General features: G+C 37.4%; 1 protein-coding gene across 1 annotated transcript; it reads right to left on the reverse strand.

Annotated features, from left to right (window-relative positions):
* Positions 1–14: 14 nt before the first annotated feature.
* Positions 15–21,185, reverse strand: adam17b (ADAM metallopeptidase domain 17b). Its single transcript, XM_007235252.3, has 19 exons — positions 20,360–21,185; positions 18,547–18,679; positions 17,657–17,790; positions 14,748–14,836; positions 13,857–14,052; positions 10,698–10,825; positions 10,155–10,241; positions 9,932–10,036; positions 9,552–9,696; positions 8,937–9,028; positions 8,385–8,537; positions 8,060–8,259; positions 7,090–7,193; positions 6,676–6,810; positions 6,066–6,196; positions 5,346–5,424; positions 5,158–5,246; positions 4,984–5,040; positions 15–2,836 (listed from the first exon to the last, which is right to left on the reverse strand). Exons 1-19 carry the CDS (start codon positions 20,454–20,456, stop codon positions 2,465–2,467), a joined length of 2,526 nt encoding a protein of 841 aa, XP_007235314.3. The 5' UTR covers positions 20,457–21,185; the 3' UTR covers positions 15–2,464.
* Between the last annotated feature and the right edge of the window lie 286 nt (positions 21,186–21,471).

The raw sequence follows: 21,471 nt of genomic DNA on the forward strand, positions 1-21,471 counted from the left end.
ACACATACAGAATGTTCAGAGTAAATCTGATTTATTATTAGAAATAAAACACCATCCCAGTTAAAGAGATGTTAATTCATTCAAACTTGTACATTATTGCGTACAGTCTTAATACCCCAGTCACCCAAACATTATTCATCACATCAGAATAAGATCACAAACAAAACACAAAGAAATGCACTAAAACCACAGCCTAACAGTGTTTCAGAAACAGAAATGGTTAAGAAATGGTTTAACTTGAACACAGAACGATGCCCATTTATATCTACTACATTCAAGTACATCACAAAGATCTGGGTAATGTGGATATGTCCATGTTGATTCTACTGCTAGAGATTGGATGGTGCTTTTAGAACATTTAGTACCTGTTTACTTCTGGTCACTTCATGTGATGTATACCAGGATTGTGTCCTGTTTTATTCACATGCATCAGTCAGACCATCAGTTCAGTTGCTGTATGGAATGGAATATGCAAATTGGCTTTTTGTACTGCAATTATTACAATTTTTGCTTTTTGTCCTGCAATTATGGTGTTTTAGTTGTACTGGGCGGGGTTTTGGTTGGTGAATAGAAATGTTTACACTGCTACCACAGCTCAAAATCATCTCCAACCACCTTCTGAAGTGGTTTGAGTGATGGGAATTGTACGTCTGTTTGCTATTTTACTTGGTTTGGCTTTATTTAAATATGATCATGATACTGAAGACACATGAAGTGACCAGGTGTAAAGAAAAAAAGTCCTAAAGATAAAAAATATTCACACAAAACAGGCAGCATAAGAATAAAACACTATATATGTATACAAAAAGGCACTTCGCTGTCCTGTTTCAGTACATTGTTTAAAACTGCATCAAAACTCTTCCTGAATAAAGCTGTTTCTTGACAGTAGTTGCTGATAGTGGTATTTTCAAATGGCAAATAGCCAGGTTATCCATTCACGCAGGTCTTTGTGTAGTTATTAATCCCAACTCCTTAAACCTGAATGAAGAAATGTATACGATTGTCTTGCAATAATAAAAAAAAAAGAAAACTTACAAATGATAAGAAAAGAGAGAAAATGCTGGTGGGTTTAAAATTACTGTTGAACATAAAGATCCCAAATACCTGTTGTACGCACAGGTACACCACTGAACCTAAGAATACTGTTATATCTCCCACTAATACCATATTCTTCCTTAAAAGCTCAAGGTCAAAATAATCTGTAAATCTGTAAAAATATATATATATTTTTACACTCCCAATGGTGTTGATTATCAGTTTAAAACGTTTATTTACTGTCTAATGGAACAAGATTATTTTTATTAAAGCTCTCCAGGAAAAGGTCCAGAACCGACAGGGGCTGAACTAATAACCGCTCCCACTAACTCTAATCTTAACCTGAACTGAAAACAAAATTTTGGCCTTAACACTGCTGATATTTGGCGAAACATTTAGTCTTTGTAGAAAAGCTAGAAGGTACCAACAAAGTCTGGAGTGTGGCCCAACATACATACACATAAAAATTCCCAACACTGCATTAGTAAATACGCATACAAAAGTACTAAAAGTACAATTGAGCTAAATGCTCTCCACAGTAAAAGACTCCCTATGCTGGATGCCTGTTCAGATCCCAACGGATGAACAGACCTGTAAACGTGATTACTTTTATTAGCCTTAATAACAATAAAGCTGGGTCAAATGTGCGTGGATCTGGTATGATCTAGTGTGCGCAGTGATTATCCCTAGATTAGGGGTTCCTAACCTGGGGAACGTCACCTCAATGCGGTCCTGACAGCCCCTGGGGGTGTTTCTTCTGCAAAATGTGCAGAGAATCTGACATTATCCGGATATTATCCAGGAATGTCTTTTCGCTGAATCAGACTGGCTCTATGACTCTTCCCCTCGACTATTATTAACTATTATTATCTTGCAATTTTAGAAAGAAGTACTGGCAATCATCTGTTTCTGTAAAAGGAGTGTGAGTTGCACAGTGAAAAAGGTTAGGAATCCCTGCACTAAATTCAAAATATAGCTCCTTCTATTTTCTACTATTCATTAATATTTTGCATTAAACTGAACATTACATAAATATGAGCATTAAACTCTACAGTACGCTCGTGTAGAATTCCAGGAGCATACTATAGACTGTAATGGCCTTACATAACCACCAGCCTACGCTTTACTTATGCAAGCACTGCTGGTTCTGTTTCTCCTCCAGCTTTAATACGTTCACTCTCACACAGCTTTTCCATTTGTCCCTTTTTACACATTACAGATTGTCATACAGACTTGTCATAAGGACTTGACCTGTTTTGAGACGAGAGTGATTATTTAGACCTGCAGTTTACACATTGCTAACTGATGCAGTGCAAAATTTAAGAAGCAGACTTTTTACACCAAACATGTATTGCTTGATCAAATACATTTAGGGGAAGTGAAAAATTTTGTCCATTTTTGGCCGGACCAAACATGGCGTTTGACAAATTCAGCACTCAGTCTCCTTGCTGCCCCGGTGTCTCGTCATTCTATAAGACAAAACCTTCTCTGGGCTGGTCAGGTCCTCAAAAGAGCGTGCACCCGAGCTGGGGCTGGGGAACTCCTCCGCCAGTGCCTGTTCGTCCAGGTGAGAGTCGTAGCTGGCGTCCTCCTGGATGGTGGCCATGCGGAGCGGCTCCATGTTGGGCAGCAGGATTGGGGCAGTAGGGGTCAGGTTGGGGGCAGGCAGCTGGACGGGAGGGGTGCTGGTTTGTAGTGGACCAGTAGGCTGAAAGCGAGGAACAGCGGAGAGAGCCGAGGCAGAGGGAGGCTTGAAGATGCGCACCGAGGCCGACTCCAGACTGCTCAGCAACTCTGCATTCTAACAACGTAAAATCACACACACATACTGTCAGATGCATAAGAGTTTTACAGAGACAGACATATTTTTTAACACTGTCCCTCATAGGCTCAAACTATGATTACAAATATATACAGTTGTGCTCAAAATAATAGCAGTGTCTGAGTAAATGAGTAAATGAGTAAATGTCAAAGTTCTTCTAACAAATTGTACTTTAATGAACATAAATGCATTGGGGACATAGCACATTCTATTCCAAAGCAGGACAATTGGGAAAAGTAATTAAAACTCAAATAATAATAATGATATTTCACAGAAAGTCAGAAATGTAATGTTCAAAAAAATAGCAGCGTTGACATCTTTTCTTGGAAACTCAAAAATGTACTGCACAAACTAATAAATTCTTAATAAGTCAACTTGGCTGAATATCCTAAACTAATATTTTGTTGCAAAACCACAGTTTCTGATAACTGCTTCACATCTGTGGTGCATGGAGTCAACCAATTTCTGACAACGGTCAACAGGTATTGCAGCCAAGGCCAATTAATTGTACTATATTCCACAATTCCCCTGCATTTCTTGGTTTGCCTAAAAATGTGCTGCATTTTTTATGTCAGCCCACAAGTTTACTATGGGATTAAGGTCCGGGGATTGTGCTAGCCACTCCATCAGTCGAATCATGTTCATCTGGAACCATGCTTTTGCTCGCTTGCTGGTATGTTTTGGGTCATTTGAGGTCCACCTCAAAGGCATTTCCTCTTCTGCATATGGCAGCATGACTTCTTCCAATATCCTAATGTACTCAAATTGATCCATGATCCCTGGTATGCATTAAATAGGACCAACAACGTAGTAGGAGAAACATCCCCATATCATGATGCTTCCACCACCATGCTTAACCGTCTTCACTGAGTACTGTGGCTTGTATTCTGTGTTTGCAGGACATTTGACGTACTGTCTGTGACCCTTGGACCCAAAAAGAAGAAGAACCTTGCAGTCCACAAAATGTTACGCCATTTGTTCTCAGGCCACTCAATGTGTTTTTTGGCGAATTCTAACCGCTTCTGCACATGTCTTTTATTTAACAGTGGGACTTTGCGGGGGCTTCTTGCTGGTAGGTTGATTTCACCAAGACGTCTTCTGATTGTACCAGTACTCACAGTCAACTGAAGGTCTTCCTTGATCCTCTTGGAGCTGATCATTGGCTGAGCCTTTACCAGTTTGGCTATTCTCCTATCCATTCGAGGAGTTGTTTTTCTTTTTCTTCTGCGTTTTTCTGTTTTTTCTTCCCATTTCAAAGCATTGGAGATCATTTTAGCTGAACAGCCAATCACTTTCTGTACTTCTTTATAGGTTTTCCCCTCTTTTATTAGTTTCTTGATTAAAAAACTCTCGTCTTTAGAACAGTGTCTTGAACGACCCATTTTTCTTGTTTTTTCAGGACAAATGCACAGCCAGCATGTTAGTTGCCTTGCTCCTTAAATAAGGATCACCTGTTAACACCTAATGCCCTCCCTAATTGACGGCCTCCCTAATTGAACTCACCACTGCTATTTATTTGAACACACCCCTTTCAGTTAATCATTCAATTTCACAGAATCTGCAGTATGCATGGGTGGCCTGTTGGGTTTGTTAGTTTTCTATGCCCTTATTATACCCTCCAAAAACTTACTTGTGGTGTAGAGGTTGAAATTTTAACAAAAACAGTGATTTATCTCGCTGCTCTTGAGGCACTGCTATTATTTTGAGCAGTACTGTACATGTTCCAATTTATTGTATTATTATCTCATATATTCCTAAATGGTCAATGCACATCACAGTTAGTGTCATTTCAAGTCATGACCCTTTAAGAATAAATCCAATATTACTGAACAACCCTCCTAATGATAACAGTATTTAAAAAAAAAAACTCAAAATGCCGTGTTTCAAATTATTATGCACAACAGAGTTTCAAAACATTTTATAGGCTGTACAGAACTGCAAATGGTCATTTTTTGTTTGCTGCATTAAGTAGTCACATTTACTAAAATCAAAAACTATTTTAATCAAAAACAAAAAAAAACAATAGTAGGTTTATGCACAACTACAAGCCGCTGAAGGATCCTAAACCCTGAGGTTGCGAGACTCCACACTGTACACAGTACACAGTTAGAAAGACTAGTACTTACACTTGGGTAAAAGAGTGATCTAGTATTCAGTTCATACTGCTGGTCAAGCTTCTTGTCCTATGGACAGTTAACGAAAATACACAATCAGAAATTATGTACAATAATTTACCCAGAATTAGTTCAGAGAACTGTTTCATACAGAGAGAAAAAAATACATATATGGGTAAAACTTACCATGCAGTGCACCAAAATACTGAGAGGGATCCAGAAGACCAGAGAAAAGGCCACCACTGACCCCACTATATTATCAGCCAGGAACTTTCCTGAGGAAAGAAAAAACTCCTCTCACCTCTGATCTCTATAAAGTGCATTATTGCAATTAATTGTGAACGGTGCATATCTGTGTTGCACGAAGGACTCACCAAAAGTGTTGATGTTTAGCTTGTCAATGAAGTCCCACAACCTTTCAATCACATCCTGCACCTGTTTCATGCATTTACCCTGCAAGAAGAATGCACATAAAACCTTCAGACAGCATGAATGTCAGTGCCTTAGTTTTCTCTTTAAAGTCAAGAACTGCAGATTTTAAACGTTAAAATCAATCCACACTATGTTTTCGAAGTTGAAATAGAGACATATTTTATGATTTGACTGATAATTACAGTTTTACAACTGATAAAATAGCTGTTGTCTATACTTATGACATTGTCTTGTTTCTTGTACACAAGTAATTACAATGCAACAAATATAATACAATTTGTAATCAATTATAATCTATTAAATTATATACCTACCCTTGGAACATACAAATATAAACTGTAAAATGTAAATTTCATTTATAACAAAAACACAACAGTATCTCCAGGCTGTTAACACCAACCATCCAACTCGAGATCTATCATATTGCAGATTCACCCCTAGGCCAAACCTAACATGCGGTTTACTAAATGATGGATGTCTGAATACAGCAACAAAATCATCAAGAAAGGTGCAGAGAACAGAGCCTAAGTCTTCAGGGTGAGGTAGATCTCCAGGTACAAGTTTGGGGACAACTCTTTTCAAGTCTAAATTCAGCTCTCTGGAGATGCCTATATGTGTGAAATGTTTATGTATGTAGATTATGCTGATGCAAATTTACTCACGCCTCCATCACAGAAGCCCACGGTGCAGGGTTTCCCTTTCCGGAGGTAGAGGAATTTACCGCGATCGTCTTGGTAAGGAGAGCATGCTCCTGCTCTGTTGCGGCAGCACACCTTACAAGAGTTATCAGTCTCTGTTTCACAGGAAGGAGATTTAAGGAAAAGAGATTTAACAAGAGTGGGTTTATGTGTTTAAGTAAACAATTTAGCAGGGTAGACCCTGTAAATGCAGTCATACTTCATCAGTTTTATAATGATCTACATAATTAATTTATGTAGTTATAGATGTTATATATCCCTAAATAAACTCCTGTGGGACTTCACAAGATACCATAAACTAAACAGTTACCAAATAATTTACAACCATTTCTGTATTTATAGAATGAATAAATATGCATAATGTGATATATGTGATGATGGTACCTTTAGTACCATTATAATATACTCAAAATATATCATGCATACAGTAGACAAGATGTTATTACATGTATTATGATTTTGTGGTTGTTAGAGAAAATAATAGATATCAATAGAGAAAATAACTGTTACTGTTACAGCTTGAAAAAGTATGTCTATGGAGTAAGCTGAAAAAAAATAAAGCTGTAAAACGCACCATTGCAGGCACAAGACTGTAGTTTCAAAAAAGCCTCGCAGAATGGTATACACACGCCATTCATACATTGACCACTGTCCACACAGGTGGTCTTGTCAAGGAGGTTCTCTGGAGGTGGGCATTTACTACTTGTACCTATAAAAACAGGACAAAAAGTCTTAGAAAGGGAAGTAAAGTTTAAAGAATTCTAGACATGAACATTTTCCAACTTTACAAACAACCCTACATTTACACTTTTGGGATAGGGTCATGTTCTGTTCTGGCTTAAACACATGACTGGTTTCATAAAAAGAAAAAAAATTATAACCTTTACTTATACATACACTTTCATGCATCAATACCACTGCAATAACATATATTACATATATTATTACATATATTATAATATAAGTAATGTCTGTAGTTCAGTCTTACCTGTGCAGTACGATTCCCCCTTACAGGTGGCATTGATCTGCTCCTGGCACTGCTTACCCTTCTTTTCATACACGCAGTTTTTGCAGCACGCACTGTTCCTGTCACTGAGAGAGAGAGAGACAAAGAGAAAGAGAGAGATAGAGAGAGAGAAAAAGAAAGAAAGAGAGAGGGAAAGAGAGAGAGAGAGAGAAAGAGAGAGAGTCAGGGACGACCTGATTTAGGCACCTCAGCACATGCAAGCATTTATCTCAGTAATAATAGAAGTGTTTTCTTGTAAAAGTTCCAAATCGCATTAGAATTAATACAGGTAAACATAAATACAGTAAGTAGTAACATAAATCTCATTTAAAAGATACTAGTTGATATATTATGAACATGTTTGAAAAAACAAAGTTCTTCTCTTTTTTCTGGATGGGGTCCCCAGCCAACACTCCAATGGATATGCTCAATTCCATTAGCTCTTCTGGTTAAACAACACTTAAGCATTTACTAAACCAGGTGTTAAATGATAACTATAAATAATACTAGAGTCTCATGAGGAAAGCTCTGCAGACGTTTCAATACTGTTATGTAAACAATTATTTTTTTCTGTATTATTTTATTGCCATTTATTCTAATATTATTTTTTTAAAATAACAACAGATAAGATGATTTCCTATTCAGATTTTCACAGTACTGTATACTGCATACTGTATATATAATATATACATAATCTCGCCATATAGCTAAGCTTCATGATGCTATTTTATATACAGTTAGTATACAACTATTTATAGGATATATAACTGATAAAATGTTATTTTATGTAATTTGTTTATTGACCTTAAACTAAAGTACTATTTTATAATCTAAAGATTAGGAAACAATATAACATATATTTCCACTGTGTAATTTCTAATGGTTTAGCCAGTTTACTAAGCACAGCGCTCTGTTGTGCGTTCTGTGTTGCAGCCACACAAGGGCGCTCTACCTGCACAGCTTTCCTGGGCGCAGCTTGCAGTCAGCGGTGCAGCACGGGTCTGTGCTGAGGTGGAGCAGCCCAGGGTCACACTCCTCACCCTCTTCCACCCGTGAATTCCCACACACTTTACTGTTCCGCTCCTTAAAACAGGACGGACCCTTGTGCCTCAGCCTTTTCACTATGGAGATCTTACTGCAGTTGGAAAACAGCTGTGAACAAAAACAGGAGAAGAATTACTATCAAACAGTGGTAAACACAGGCCTGATGATGAAATATATTAAAACCATCTTTTCAATGCTACAATGAAGTAACAGTGAATTAGAGAAACATGTACCTTATTATTGGAGTGATCTCCACTCACAGCGATAGGGTACATGACGTATTTACCCCCTTGGTCCTCACTGGGGGCACAGTATGGAACATCATCTGGGTCGTGGACAGCCCCAAAGTTGTGCCCAAGTTCATGAGTTGTTACCAAATCAGCTTCCTGATCAGACAGAGAGTTTATAAATTCATTGATTTTAATATTTATTATTTTTTAATATATTTTTGGTTTTGATGTCATCAATGACACAAAAATCACTGTATCACCAAAATGGAAAAATTTACAGAGGAAGGAAAAAAAACCTTCTTATATGAAAAGTATATATATTTAGTTTATACAAGAAGTTATTCTGGAGCACCAAGAAAGTCTCTCACAATGTAAAGCTACATTTAAAGTACCAGAAAATAAAAAAGGGGCAAAAATGAAAAACAATTTCTTCCTGATCAACTGCAGATTTTATTATTAAAAATGAAAATGTGTTTAATAACCACAGCCATTGTAAACAAACAGAAATGTGTGATATATTGTGTATAATCATCCACAGAACACACATTAACTCACTTTAGTCAGAATAGTTTTCCCATAATTCTTGGTGCTGGTTAAACCTGTGTTCAGGTAAATGGCTTGGCGGTCACTTGATGACTGAGGACACTCTAAACAACAAACAGAAAGGAGTACAAAAAGAGAACATATTAAGCAACATACCTAAATATTTCAACCTTACAGTTTTAGCGTCAGTGCATAATGAATATCTGGGTTGGTATACAACAGAAATAAATCATGATAGATTAATCTGAGGGTGAACTTGGTTTTTGAATAGCAGAATCAGTTATTAACCACAGTAATAATATTTCTTAAATGAACGTATGCTAATGAAAACTGATATTTTAATAGCATACTGTATTATTTTGTCATTTCTGTGTATATTCAGTGTAGTTATAGAGATACACTCTGAACTTTATTAAAATATTGAATATTCTAAACTATGAATTGCAGTGAATTTAGAGAGTATATAATGCACTTATTTACTTTCTAAAAAAGCATAACCAAATGTAATCACTATAAGAGTTACACCACTTAAAAATAAATGAGAAATATCAGAAATGATTAGTAGGACTCTTTATTCAGTAGCCCTCTCAGTTACTGTGCAAGCAAAACATCATGAGAATGTGGTACCCTTAGAGCAGAGGCCTCCAGGGGCACCATCTTTAGCTGGAGCGACGTAGGCAAGTCCCAGTGTGCCCTCATCAAAGTCCTGGTATGTGAACAGGTGAGCCAGGCACACTTTGGAAGCGTTGGCAGCAATGTCAATGCTGAATTGCTGTAGAAAAACATCTACTTATCAAAATCTTTCATATTTTAAAATGCATACAATACAACTTCCAGAAGAATTTCATTAAAAAATAAAGGTAATAGGTTGTTTTTTCCTTTTGCTGCAGTAACAGGTTCTACACATCTATGGAGTCACTCCAGAAAACATATAGTATCTGTTATAAATTTGGTATTCTGTACAAGTATATATAATTTATGACTTAATGCTGAAAATTCTGCCTCACCTCCAGCAGTTTTTTCACATCCCACACATCTTTTGTTGGACTTCCCTTCATGTTGAAGTGAGCCTTTCCTGGTTCCACTGGAGTGGGATCTTTGTTTACTATAATCTGCAGAGCCAAAAAGAACAGGTTAAAATTCGCCTTAAAGTAACACATAATACCCACACCACAACCACACATTCTGATTATTCAATGTAAGCCCAGTATAGCACTAGTCTTTACACACCTGCTGGATCTGAACACCGTAGCCCTTGAACTCCTCGTCCCAAGACGTGTTTCTATAGATGTCATCCACTCGGTCAATTAGTTCGATCTGGAGAATCACAGCAGAACATCAGCGAAATAGAAATAACTGCAAGAGCACTTTTATTCTCCATCCAGAAGAAGTCTGAGCCATATGGCCAAAATGAGGCTATGAAAGTTTATAACTGTTTATTATACAAACACGAGTACATTAATTGAAGCCTTGCAAAAACATTAAGAATTAATCTGAAATAGGAGAAGTATAATTAACTTTACATAAAAATTAACATTGGCCAATTGTATCAGGGTTCATGTTGTAGCCTTTAAAAAAATGCTGCTGATACATTTAGTATGTAAATTACCATGTTGTTATTAGGTTGTTAATTGGTCTAAATAAAATATATTCCTTTCATGTCCTAGTTTACAAGTATCGATAATATATGTAGAATTGAGTATTGTGAACATAAAAAAAAACTTTAACATAAAAAATGCTAATCTGAAACTAATAAAGTAAATGTTCATTAACTAAGTAGTTGATGGTGGTGCTCTCCTCTCTGCGACCCATGTTTCTGAAGAAGCGATAGTCTGCCACCAGCAGCAGGGGGCAGGTGTTCTTACTGTGATCCACTACCTGCCTTTTCTCTCTCAGGTGCCCTGTAGAAAGAAGCCAGAAGAAAAAAAAAGAAAATAGGTTTGAGTCAGTAATTATCAAGTAGATTACTGGTAGATATTAGGGTTGGGCACTTGTAATTTATCAATAAATATTGAGCCATGAAATTGACATACAGAATTTCTATTTTTTTTCTGTTTAGTTTAAAATAAGTTTTCTTCACTCTGATTCATGATTTAAGACTCAGCGTGAAATTCTGCTTAAAAGCTCCAAGCATTTAAAGAAGCAAACAAACAATGATCTCTGACTGGAAAGACAAATACATCAGCCATCATTTGTGATTATTAGTACTCATTACGGTTGTGATGAGACAATCATCTCATGAGATGAGAAACGATATTGGGCTCACCAGAACAAGCTGAGATTTTGACAATATATGTTTTTAATTTTAAAGTTAAAATATATAAATGAAAATATTTTATTTGACTGATTTTTTTATATTTTGTAAGAAATAATCTTGTAATGGATACCAATAAATTTTTACCGCAGTAAATTTAGTAAAATACAGAACTGTATGCAAAAACTTATGCTATAAACAACTTCTCCCCTCTGTATGATCTTACATGAGTCTTATCGGACCTTAGAAATATTGTCGGAATTCCCCCAGTAAGGGTTCTGTATTCATAATTGTCTTGCATTTTGTGCAGCTTGGGCCAAAGATTTTTATTTCAAAGAATTCAACAATACACAAGGCCCACCAAAAGGCTGGGAGTTCCTCCTATTTTTCTGCCAATTGCCAAGAACAGTAACTACAATACTACAGATGAAAAACTACATTTGATTCTAAAATTACAAGCATGATTTCCTTGCCATTAGGGAAGATGTAATGGTTAAACACATCTGAAAAACCACAGATCATCAAATATTCTGCTACCAAATTGCAGCATTCTTGCTACACTCCCGCTGAGGAGGGTATGATGGAAGTACATCAGCTCATTAGCCTTTAAGAACTGTAAACACAACCCTTTTCTAGGCCTGCACTACCCCCTGTGCAGCCCCCACCTTATGGACACACCATTAGTTCCCTGTGCCTTTATAGCCGGCTCTAATTAAGCCTCCATGAATAATGAAGCATCAAAATGAAGATGGGAACCCACTGTGCACACACACACACATATACAGAACAGAGAGCTGAATAATGAGTGTGAGGCTTACTCCAGTCAAACTTGAGCAGAAATAGAATCGTACATCTGTCTGAATGTTTGTGGACACCCCTTGTAATGAATATGAACCCATTGCTGACACAGAGTGTCCTAACTCTTATTGCTAAAAAGTATTGCTTCCCGGAGCAGATAAACATGAACCTTTTTGCACTGCACATAAAGCATAAAGCTCCGTTTAGCATTGATCTGTGGAGCAGTGGAACTGAGTTATCTGCAACGATGGAGTTCCATTCAATACTACAATACAATCCGACAAAAGCAGAATACGCTAATTTTAATAAATCTTTTCAACTTTAATTAGGACGTGGTGAAGGGACATTCTATACCAACTGGCTAAAGAAATTCTTCGGACCAATCACAGACAAGAAAGTCCAAGTTCCCCATCTTCTGTCCTGCAAACTTTTTGCTCCTATTGTACTTTATTCATATACCCAGAGTGTGGTTCTGAAGGTAGCAAAGAGGCTTATAGTTATGATTTGCATTAATATAGGGCAATATGGAGAAAAATAAAGCTTAGTATAGCTCGATAGATAGCTTGCTAACATGCTACCCTGCCAGGCCAACCTGATACATGCCCACTCGGGACAGTGTGAACAGCCTCAAACACACCCACAGGAGACAAGAGACCTGGCTGGCGCCTGCCAGTGTGAACGCAGAGTTAAAAGTCACCAGCTAGCCTTCACCCTCTTAGAGACGCAACTTGGATTTGCACTCATGGATTTTGACTCTTTTACGTAGACCATTGATTTGTACTCACAATTGTCCATACTGTCTTGTGCCAGTTCACAGCTTTTTTGAACTAGTTCAAGTTCAGTTCATACATGCTCAATGTGAACAGTTCACGTTCAAAGTTCACAATTTTAATTCTGAACTAGTTCAAAGTTCAGTTTATTTTACTTTTTTTGTGAGATATTCAAATAAATACTTTTTTTCACACTACAAGCTAGAAACCACTATACGTTCTTTGAAACTGCTCATTGTAGACATTTGCTCATGACACTGCAATTGTGGGTTTCTTACCAGGTGATGAAAATGTTCATAAGGAGAATCGATGTCTGTCTCCGTGCCACTAGCCAATTCCACTAGCCATTTTTTTTTAATTGCAGCGATTTTTCTCACTCCCGTCATTGGTCTCTCTCTCTCTCTCTCTGTATCTCTCTCTCTGTATCTCTCTCTCCCTCTCTCTCTCTCTCTGTATCTCTCTCTCCCTCTCTCTCTCTCTCTGTATCTCTCTCCCTCTCTCTCTTCCCCTCTCTCTCTGCATCTCTCTCTCTCCCTCTCTCTCTCTATCTCTCGTGCCCTCGCGCTCTGTGCTCCAGCCCTCCGTGATTCATCACGGGTAACATTGTGCGGAAGCCAGTATGTTATTAACTAGCCAACGTTCATTTACAGTGATGTCTGCCATTCATGACACATAATGTGAACTAAAAAAAATTTTCAATAAAATTCACGTTCAAGTTCTTTATTAAAAAATGTGTTGCGTTCAGTTCAATGTTCACGAAAAAATTAGTGTGTTCAATGAACGCGTTCTTTTGAACTCGTTCACGCACAACACTGACAGTGTCCAATACCACACAAATAAGTCTATTTGTGAAGACTTATTAACTGTGTGATGAATTAGGCCTGCGGTTTACGTGATGTGATGAAAGCTTCTATTACATGTTAACTACATTAGCCGTGCAACTCCAGTGTAAAACTAAGAACCAAACCATGAAACGCCAAACTAATAGTTGCTTATTCTCAACCATTGGAGACAGCAGTAAAACAAAGAGAGGTACACACTGGGTGTTTTAAACTAAATATTACATAAAATACCCTCTGATACACTCTCAAATATCACCAAACCACTCACTTTCCACTTCTTCTTCTTCCTCTTCTTCTTCCAGTGCTGTGCCTGCACGGACACCATCGGGTAGGAGCTGAGTTGCCTCTGCATTGATGTAACCACACACTTTAGGAGCAGCTAGCCGGCTCACATTCCGGATGTCCTCTGAGCGGTACACCAGCAAACGGTCATCTTGCGGTCCCTCAATAAACCTCCACATAGGCTACACAAACACACACACGCACACACATACAGCAAGAAACACAAAACAACCACACATTCGTTCACAGCTTAATGAAAATCAATACCCATCAGCACATACATTTTTCTGTTCTTTTCTGTTCAAAACTTTGTATTCATGGTATGTGCTTTTACTGACAGTTTATTACACTCTTTCAAATTATTACTTCATACACCATCACTTCATACCACTAGGAAGACTCATTAATTTAACAGGAAGGATATTTGAATTAATTCGTATTTATCCATACTCTTTGACATTTATCTTAGCAGACTGAGTCAGTTCCACTTCTTTGTTTAGGACTTACCAGTATCACAATGTAAAACACTGTCAAGTAGCCAAGTAAGCATCTTGGTTTGCAGTGACTGATTTGTCATCGATTTTAAGTAAAGTAGTTTATCTGGTAGTAAAAATAAACACTTGAAGCACTGACCCTATCACTGGAAGATCTATCATTAGCTAACTGCTAGTTCTGTTTATAGGGGCCTTTAAAGAAAATCATTATTATAAACTGGCAAAATAGTAAGCTATGTCCCAGAAAACTGAGTTAATAAAATAATTATAAGAAAACATCTTGCCTAAATCTTGAATGACAATTCTTCTAAGCAGACATGTGACTGACCCAGACCAGAAACAGGAAGAAAGAGATGGCAGTAGCTGTTGCGTGCATTACTAACCTCTATATTGTACTCGGCTTCATCAGTCAGGATGTGGGCAGTGAAGTCATTGTTATTGATGTGAGCCTGCACACGCGAGTTTTCCTCACCTGTAAATACACAATGCATGAAAACTATGGAATCAGATTTGTGCCAAAATTGTCAAACAAAACTTTTTAAATCGCAAATCAAAAACGAGAATATCTGAGAGAGTAACAAGAGACAAGAGAGCTGGAAGCATAACCACAAAGCTGAATCTGAGAGCAAAAACCTGATCGGCGAGATACAATCCGAGAGACCTGTAAGCAAATCATTGTTTTGCAAGTAATATATTTTTCATTTTAAGGTGAAGTTTTTTGCTTCAGTAAAGTTTACTTTCTTACAGATACTAAAGCCAGGCGGACACTGTGCGATTTTTTTAATCGGATGCGTTCTGGAGAGCTCAAACAGCACGTTTGAATCGTTTGTCGTGTATGAACAACGCCTGCGATTCATCTGCACACACTGTACGGTCCGACTGACCTGCTGCGACGGGGGAGCTTACACTGCATGTCTAAACGCAGCCCGTAGGCGGAGCTTTCTTTGCGTACAAACTCTCGCTTCAACACAACGCCTTGCAAAAGAAAGCGCTTAGCTTTGCTTATTTGTGCCCTGTTGTGCGCTGAAAGTCCACGGAAGAGACGTACATGGACTCGCAGGTGGCTGAGGCGACGTGGACTCTACGGGTTGTCCGTTTTACAGAAGGAGAGCGCATAGAAAAATGACTGCGCGTCAGGCTGCGAAAGAAACACCAGCAGCTTAAATAAAATAAAATAATTTTATTTTTTATTCTGTTTATTGTTTATGTAAAAACTGGTTTTGCAACACTGAATATTAAACAAGCAATAGGTTATTCACACTGGATAGGGACCCTCATTTACAGTGCCGCTGAGCATTAACAGTTTAAAAGGGATTAATAATATATATAAAAAATAGGAATAAAAACTGACATTTATTATAGACGAATAAAATATATACGTAAAAAAGGAAAAATAGGACCTTAAAAAAAGATCATAAAAATTGACATAAAAGGGAAAAAAAATATATCTTATGAAGATATATATTTAATGATTTGATTAATAAAAGAAGATAATAAAAAATATAAAATATAAACTCATTAAAAATTCGTTTAAAATAACCCAGGCTTTCTGCAGAATAATCAAAGTTTCAGTTAGTTTCAGTTTCAAATCATGAAAACAGCTCACCAAAACCTCAAACTATACTTTATATTTGACTATATTTACTTACAGGTCCTTTGCTTGTACTTACAGGCCCTTACTTATTTTTATTCAACTGAACTGAGTTCCTGTAGCCTCGCGCTGAATTCAGCTCCGCGCTGCGAAAGAGAGCGAGAGAGAGGCGCAGCGCATTTTGTCTGATTTATCTTGATTAATTATCAGTACATTTATTAGCTTTAGTAAGTTTAATAGCACTAATTTTACTACACTTCTCCGACCTTATTTATTAAAACGTTTATTTTAGAAGACAGAGGTTATTATGCGGGCAATGCCGCGCGCAATGCCACGCGCTGCACTAAGCTGGCTTTGCGTGGCTAATATTCTGGAGCACTGGACGAGATTTTAATTAATAAATTAACATATTTATAATTTTAATAAATTTGCCCTGGCGAAAAGAAACGAATTATAAAATATAGCTTTATATTTCTGTGCATGTTTTAAGTTTTATATAATTGACGGGCAGCACCAGAGGCTGACAATGTGCTTTATTTTTCAGATATAATAGCAAAGTGAAATAAAATAAATTTATGTTTGTCAAAGATATTTTCTCTTTTAATTTTTCTTTTCAAAAACTCCAGCTATTGACTGAGAATAAGCATCTGTTGAAATTCTTAAACAGCAGAATGCCTGTGTCTGCTATATTAAGCTATAAGTCTGTGTACCGAACATAAATATAAATCCTTATAACTGACAGAAATAAATATGACTAATAATTATTTATAGTTACTGTGCAGATTTTTGGGAAAACAGGTCGTGACGTTAAGAAATCGGCCCGCAAAACAGCTCACACTGTGAGACAAGCGACCAAAATTTCTGGCATGTCAGAAATCCCTGGTCGCGTCCGACTGCTCATTCGCAGCTCCTATGGGCAATTAATCGGACATCGCTTCCCCTCTCACACTGCACGACAAACGACGCACGATCAAGCTAAAATTCGGCCCAATCATGAAATTCAGTCGCATCCGACCAGATCGGGCTTAAAATCGGGCTAAAATCGCACAGTGTCCGCCTGGCTTAAGTTTTACTTTTGAGATTTTTTTTTGCTTCCTTGTGTTTTGTTTGATAATTTTGGCACAAATCTGATTCCATAGATAACATGTCCACTGCATATGGCTCATGGTGCCATACACCAAGCATTCTTATGTATGTCTATTTTTTTAAATGTGTGGATTTTAAGAATACTGGAGGCTACACTATAGACACAAAAGTATTAGGACATCTGTTTATTAATTGTTCTTCAGAAATCAAAGGTTATTAAAAGAGTTTTGTTGGAGTAACTGTCTCTACTGTTGAATGCAGGAAAGGCAATCAACTTGATTTTGCTGATGATCTCCACCTCATTTCAAACTCAACTTCTCTAACGTTTTGGATAGAGACCAATTATTTTAGAGAACACAGTTCCACTGCTCCACAGCTCAATACTTGGGAGCTTTACACCCCTCTAGCCCAGACTTGGCACTAGGTTCATATTTATCAGCCCCAGAGATCTATTCTTTGGCAATACTTGCAACCTAATTTAGCTGAATGCATTTATTAGGAGCAATTCCAGAAACATTGAACATATAGTGTATACTTGAAAAGCAATCTGTGTAGAGGAGCAAACGAAACTCATAATTTATTCTATTCTTTACACCAGTTATAGTGAAACTCTACCAATGACGTGGCCCGTGAAGAAGTTCTCTCTCTGGACCTCATAAACTTCATGTGTGCCATCCTCCCCAATGACCAGAGTATTGAAGTCATCTGTGAAAAGTTCAGTGTTGGTCGCAAGATAAAGTCTGAAGTGCCTGCAAACAGAAAAAAGACAGAAAACAAATAATGTTGCTCATTCAGAAATTATGATTATAGCAATCTCGCACACTTGCTACACATTTGTATGTGCCTTCAAACTTCAAACACAAAGCCATGCTACACAATTCCAGATGAAATGGTCACAAGATATATTTCACAGTATATTTTTAATATAATGTCCTTAAACATGTTTAATCACATATGCAAGTTATTCAACACACACACACACTACTCTTAATTGGTAGATCAATTTATGGAAATAATAATGCTGTTGCATCTTTAATATAGATGGCAGTATCGCATATTTTACAACCATCAGGTAAGAAAAACGTGGATGGATAAAGAGTAAGATACTGTAAATAAATTGTGATTTTGTGTATAAATAATACAATGCTGATATAATTTAATATTTGTTGATAGACAGTTAGGCAACCTAGATGATCCTCATATCATATTTGGTACCATTGGTGAAGCTGGTGTTGTTAGATTTAGCATAGATATAGCTCTGCTTGGCAGTGGTTTAAAAGATTGAGGAAAGACCTAAACTTATGCACTGACATTCTCTGTAAATGTGTGTTACTGTCATTTTTTTAATCTTGCAATCACAAAGTGCAGCATCATAATAAAGCTGTTACTTTAAGTTAGACGTGAAAAATATTGTATCTTTAATACAGTTTACCTGAAAGCTCTATGCACACTCAAAAACACAAAGACTCAAATACAAAAAATATGAATGGATGACACACACTTACTTCTGTAAGGCAGTGAAGCTGAGCAGTCTCTCCGCATGTGTGTGTGTTTCCACATCTCGCTTACGGACAGAGTGCTGCTGTAGGCTGGACAGGTTCAGCACATCAAAATTTGTCAGGATGGCGCTGAGGTGATCTAAGTGAATAAAAGATAGAAGCTGAAGCACCACAGAGAGCTGATCTGCTGTCCACCGCAGGGCAACAAGACAGCACTGATTCTGGAGTTCATAGCACCGCTAGAAAGCCTTCAATATGGCATATAGTGGAGGGCAGACACACAGACCTGTGTCTAACTTAATGTTTGTTTATCCAACCAAATCCATCCACATCTTTAAAAGTGTTTATAAATTCAGTTAAAAATAAAAGCACCTGTCCAACCACATCATACACACAAGTTCAGAGTATAAAGAGCCTTTATGTGTATAAGTACAAGATGTACAATGACCTTATCTGGTTCTTGTAATTGTAGTTTACTTAATAAAACAATGCACTTTTGCACACTAATGTATAGTAACATAATTTGGTACACTGCAACAATCAACAATAATTATTGATATTGATAATTATATTATTTATATTATAAATAATAATTTTATATCCCCCAATAAACTTAACTAGGAAGAGGCATATAAGAAGGTTGAAAGAATGAATGGATGGATTTTTATTATTATTATTATTATTATTATTATTTTATTTCAAATTCATAGCATAAATACAAATTGGTTCTACAAAAGTGTTTCAGATTTTCTGCAGATGAAAATTTGCTCACTTGTTTCAACTTAAACAAAATTAACATGTGTCATTTGACCAGTAATGTCAAAGCCTGTATATGTTTATCTGATATGATTATCTACATAGCTAGCTATATATTTACATTCCATTCTATTCATAAACACATATATACATACAGCTATGAAGGAAAATAAAAGACCACTTAAAAATTATAAGTTTCTTTGATTATACCAAATTGAGAACCTCTGGAATATAATCAGGAGGAAGATGGATGATCACAAGCCATCAAACAAAGCTGAACTGCTTGGATTTTTGCACCAGGAGTGGCATAAAGTTATCCACAATCAGTGTGTAAGACTGGTGGAGGAGAACATGCCAAGATGCATGAAAACTGTCATTAAAAAACAGAGTTATTCCACCAAATATTAATTTCTAATTTTCTGCAAATAAATGTTTTAAATGACAATATTTTTATTTGTAATTTGGGAGAAATGTTGTCTGTAGTTTATAGTATAAAACAACAATGTTCATTTTACTCAAACATTTACCTATAAATAGCAAAATCAGAGGAACTGAAACAGAAACTGAAGTGGTATTTAAATTTTTTCCAGAGCTGTGAGTTATATGTTTTAAATTTCCTGCAGATGAAGATTTGCTTACTTATTTAAACTTAAAACAAAATTAACATGTCATTTGACCAGGAATGCCAAAGCCTGCATATGTGCGTTCCTGTGATTATCTAGCTTACATAGCTAGCTATATATTTACATTCCATTCTATACATAAATACATATCTACATATATGGAGGCACAGAGTCAGGGTGTTGTTTACGGTTTACAGTAGTAAGACATATTCATGTCTATATGTATAAAGTTTAAAGTCACGTTCAACACAGCAGACTTATTCCTCCTGCTCTCCCCTGGGTGTTAAACCTCCTTTATTAGTGAATTAGAGACAGGAACTGTTGTTAGGAGAGTGTAATAAACACAGAGGAGAGGAGGTCAGAGCTGAATTTAGCAGCAGGTTAAGTTTGTTGTGTTTAAACCCTGAATAATCCGGATTGAACAGTCCTGAGAAACTCACCGTACTGTCCGTCCCGCGGAGGTTCCTCCGAGCAGTCCGCCAGGAGCAGAGAGAGGAGCAGGAGGAGGACGGCGCGGCGGCGGCGGAGCAGCTGCATGGCGGCGGGGCCGAATCTGAATCTGAGCGTCTCTAGAGTTAATCTCTGCGCTTCAGTGGAGCTGCAGAGATACTATCCGCCGGATTAGCAGCAGCAGCGCGGACGCCGCCAACAACATCTGGACATGGCGGCTGAGACCGTAGGAGACAGTAAAACCTCCATGTTCACAGTGAAACGAGAGAGTAAAGAACAGAGAGGACCCCGCAGTCTAACAGAAAGTGTATGAACGGAAAATACCCAAACACTAGCCACGAGGCTGGAGTGAACACTTAGCTGCCGGAATTCCCCGTTCCACCTTAAATACCACTGCAGTTTCTCTCTGGCGGCTCCAGGTACTGCAAAGGCGCTGCTGTACTATTTAAGGTGGAACGGTAAAGTCAAAAAACAGTTCAGCTCCGTAGACTAGCCGTACATCCGGGAATACTGTAGTTTAGTTTAGCCGGAGTTTTAAAGCACCTCCGTGCTCCTATCAGCCATAACTATTCAGTGTTTTAGACTCGGCTCCAGGCTACAGACACTCACTCACTCTACTCTCTCACTCAGTATAAAACTACTGTAAAATCACTGCTGCTGCAGTCATCACACCACACACCCCGCCGACCTTCACACCGCCATTCCTCACCACTCTGATCTCTGCACAGTGTCTTACATAACAGGATAAATTCAGCCGGGGAGATCACTCATATCTGAGCTATTTTTATTTCTCCACTGATCTGATATTCTTCTGCTCGGTCCTCAGTGGAAATGTAGTTTATAACCATCAACCAGCGAGTTAACCTACAGTTCAGTGACTCACTAAAGACATCACGAGGTGTTGAGAAAGGCTCTTGATTGCAAACGTTATTTTTCTGATAATGGATCAGGTGGAGATAATAAAGTTCTAGAAAGGTACTAAATGAATGACATGTACTATAAAGGTACTACATTATTTACAAAAGTACTAGAAAAGTACTGAATGAATTACAAAAGTACAAGAAAGGTACTACATTAATTACTATCGGGAGGTGTTGAGAAA

The sequence above is a fragment of the Astyanax mexicanus genome, chromosome 1, assembly GCF_023375975.1.
Source record: "Astyanax mexicanus isolate ESR-SI-001 chromosome 1, AstMex3_surface, whole genome shotgun sequence".
NCBI lineage: Eukaryota > Metazoa > Chordata > Actinopteri > Characiformes > Acestrorhamphidae > Astyanax > Astyanax mexicanus.

Excerpts from the sequence above, each read along its gene's own strand:
- adam17b (XM_007235252.3), bottom strand. The coding sequence starts at position 20,456 with ATGCAGCTGCTCCGCCGCCGCCGCGCCGTCCTCCTCCTGCTCCTCTCT. Across the intron at positions 18,680-20,359 it reads TCCGCGGGACGGACAGTACG|ATCACCTCAGCGCCATCCTG; the intron begins GTGAGTTTCTCA and ends TTATTCACTTAG. Across the intron at positions 14,053-14,747 it reads AAGCCGAGTACAATATAGAG|CCTATGTGGAGGTTTATTGA; the intron begins GTTAGTAATGCA and ends GTGTTTGTGTAG.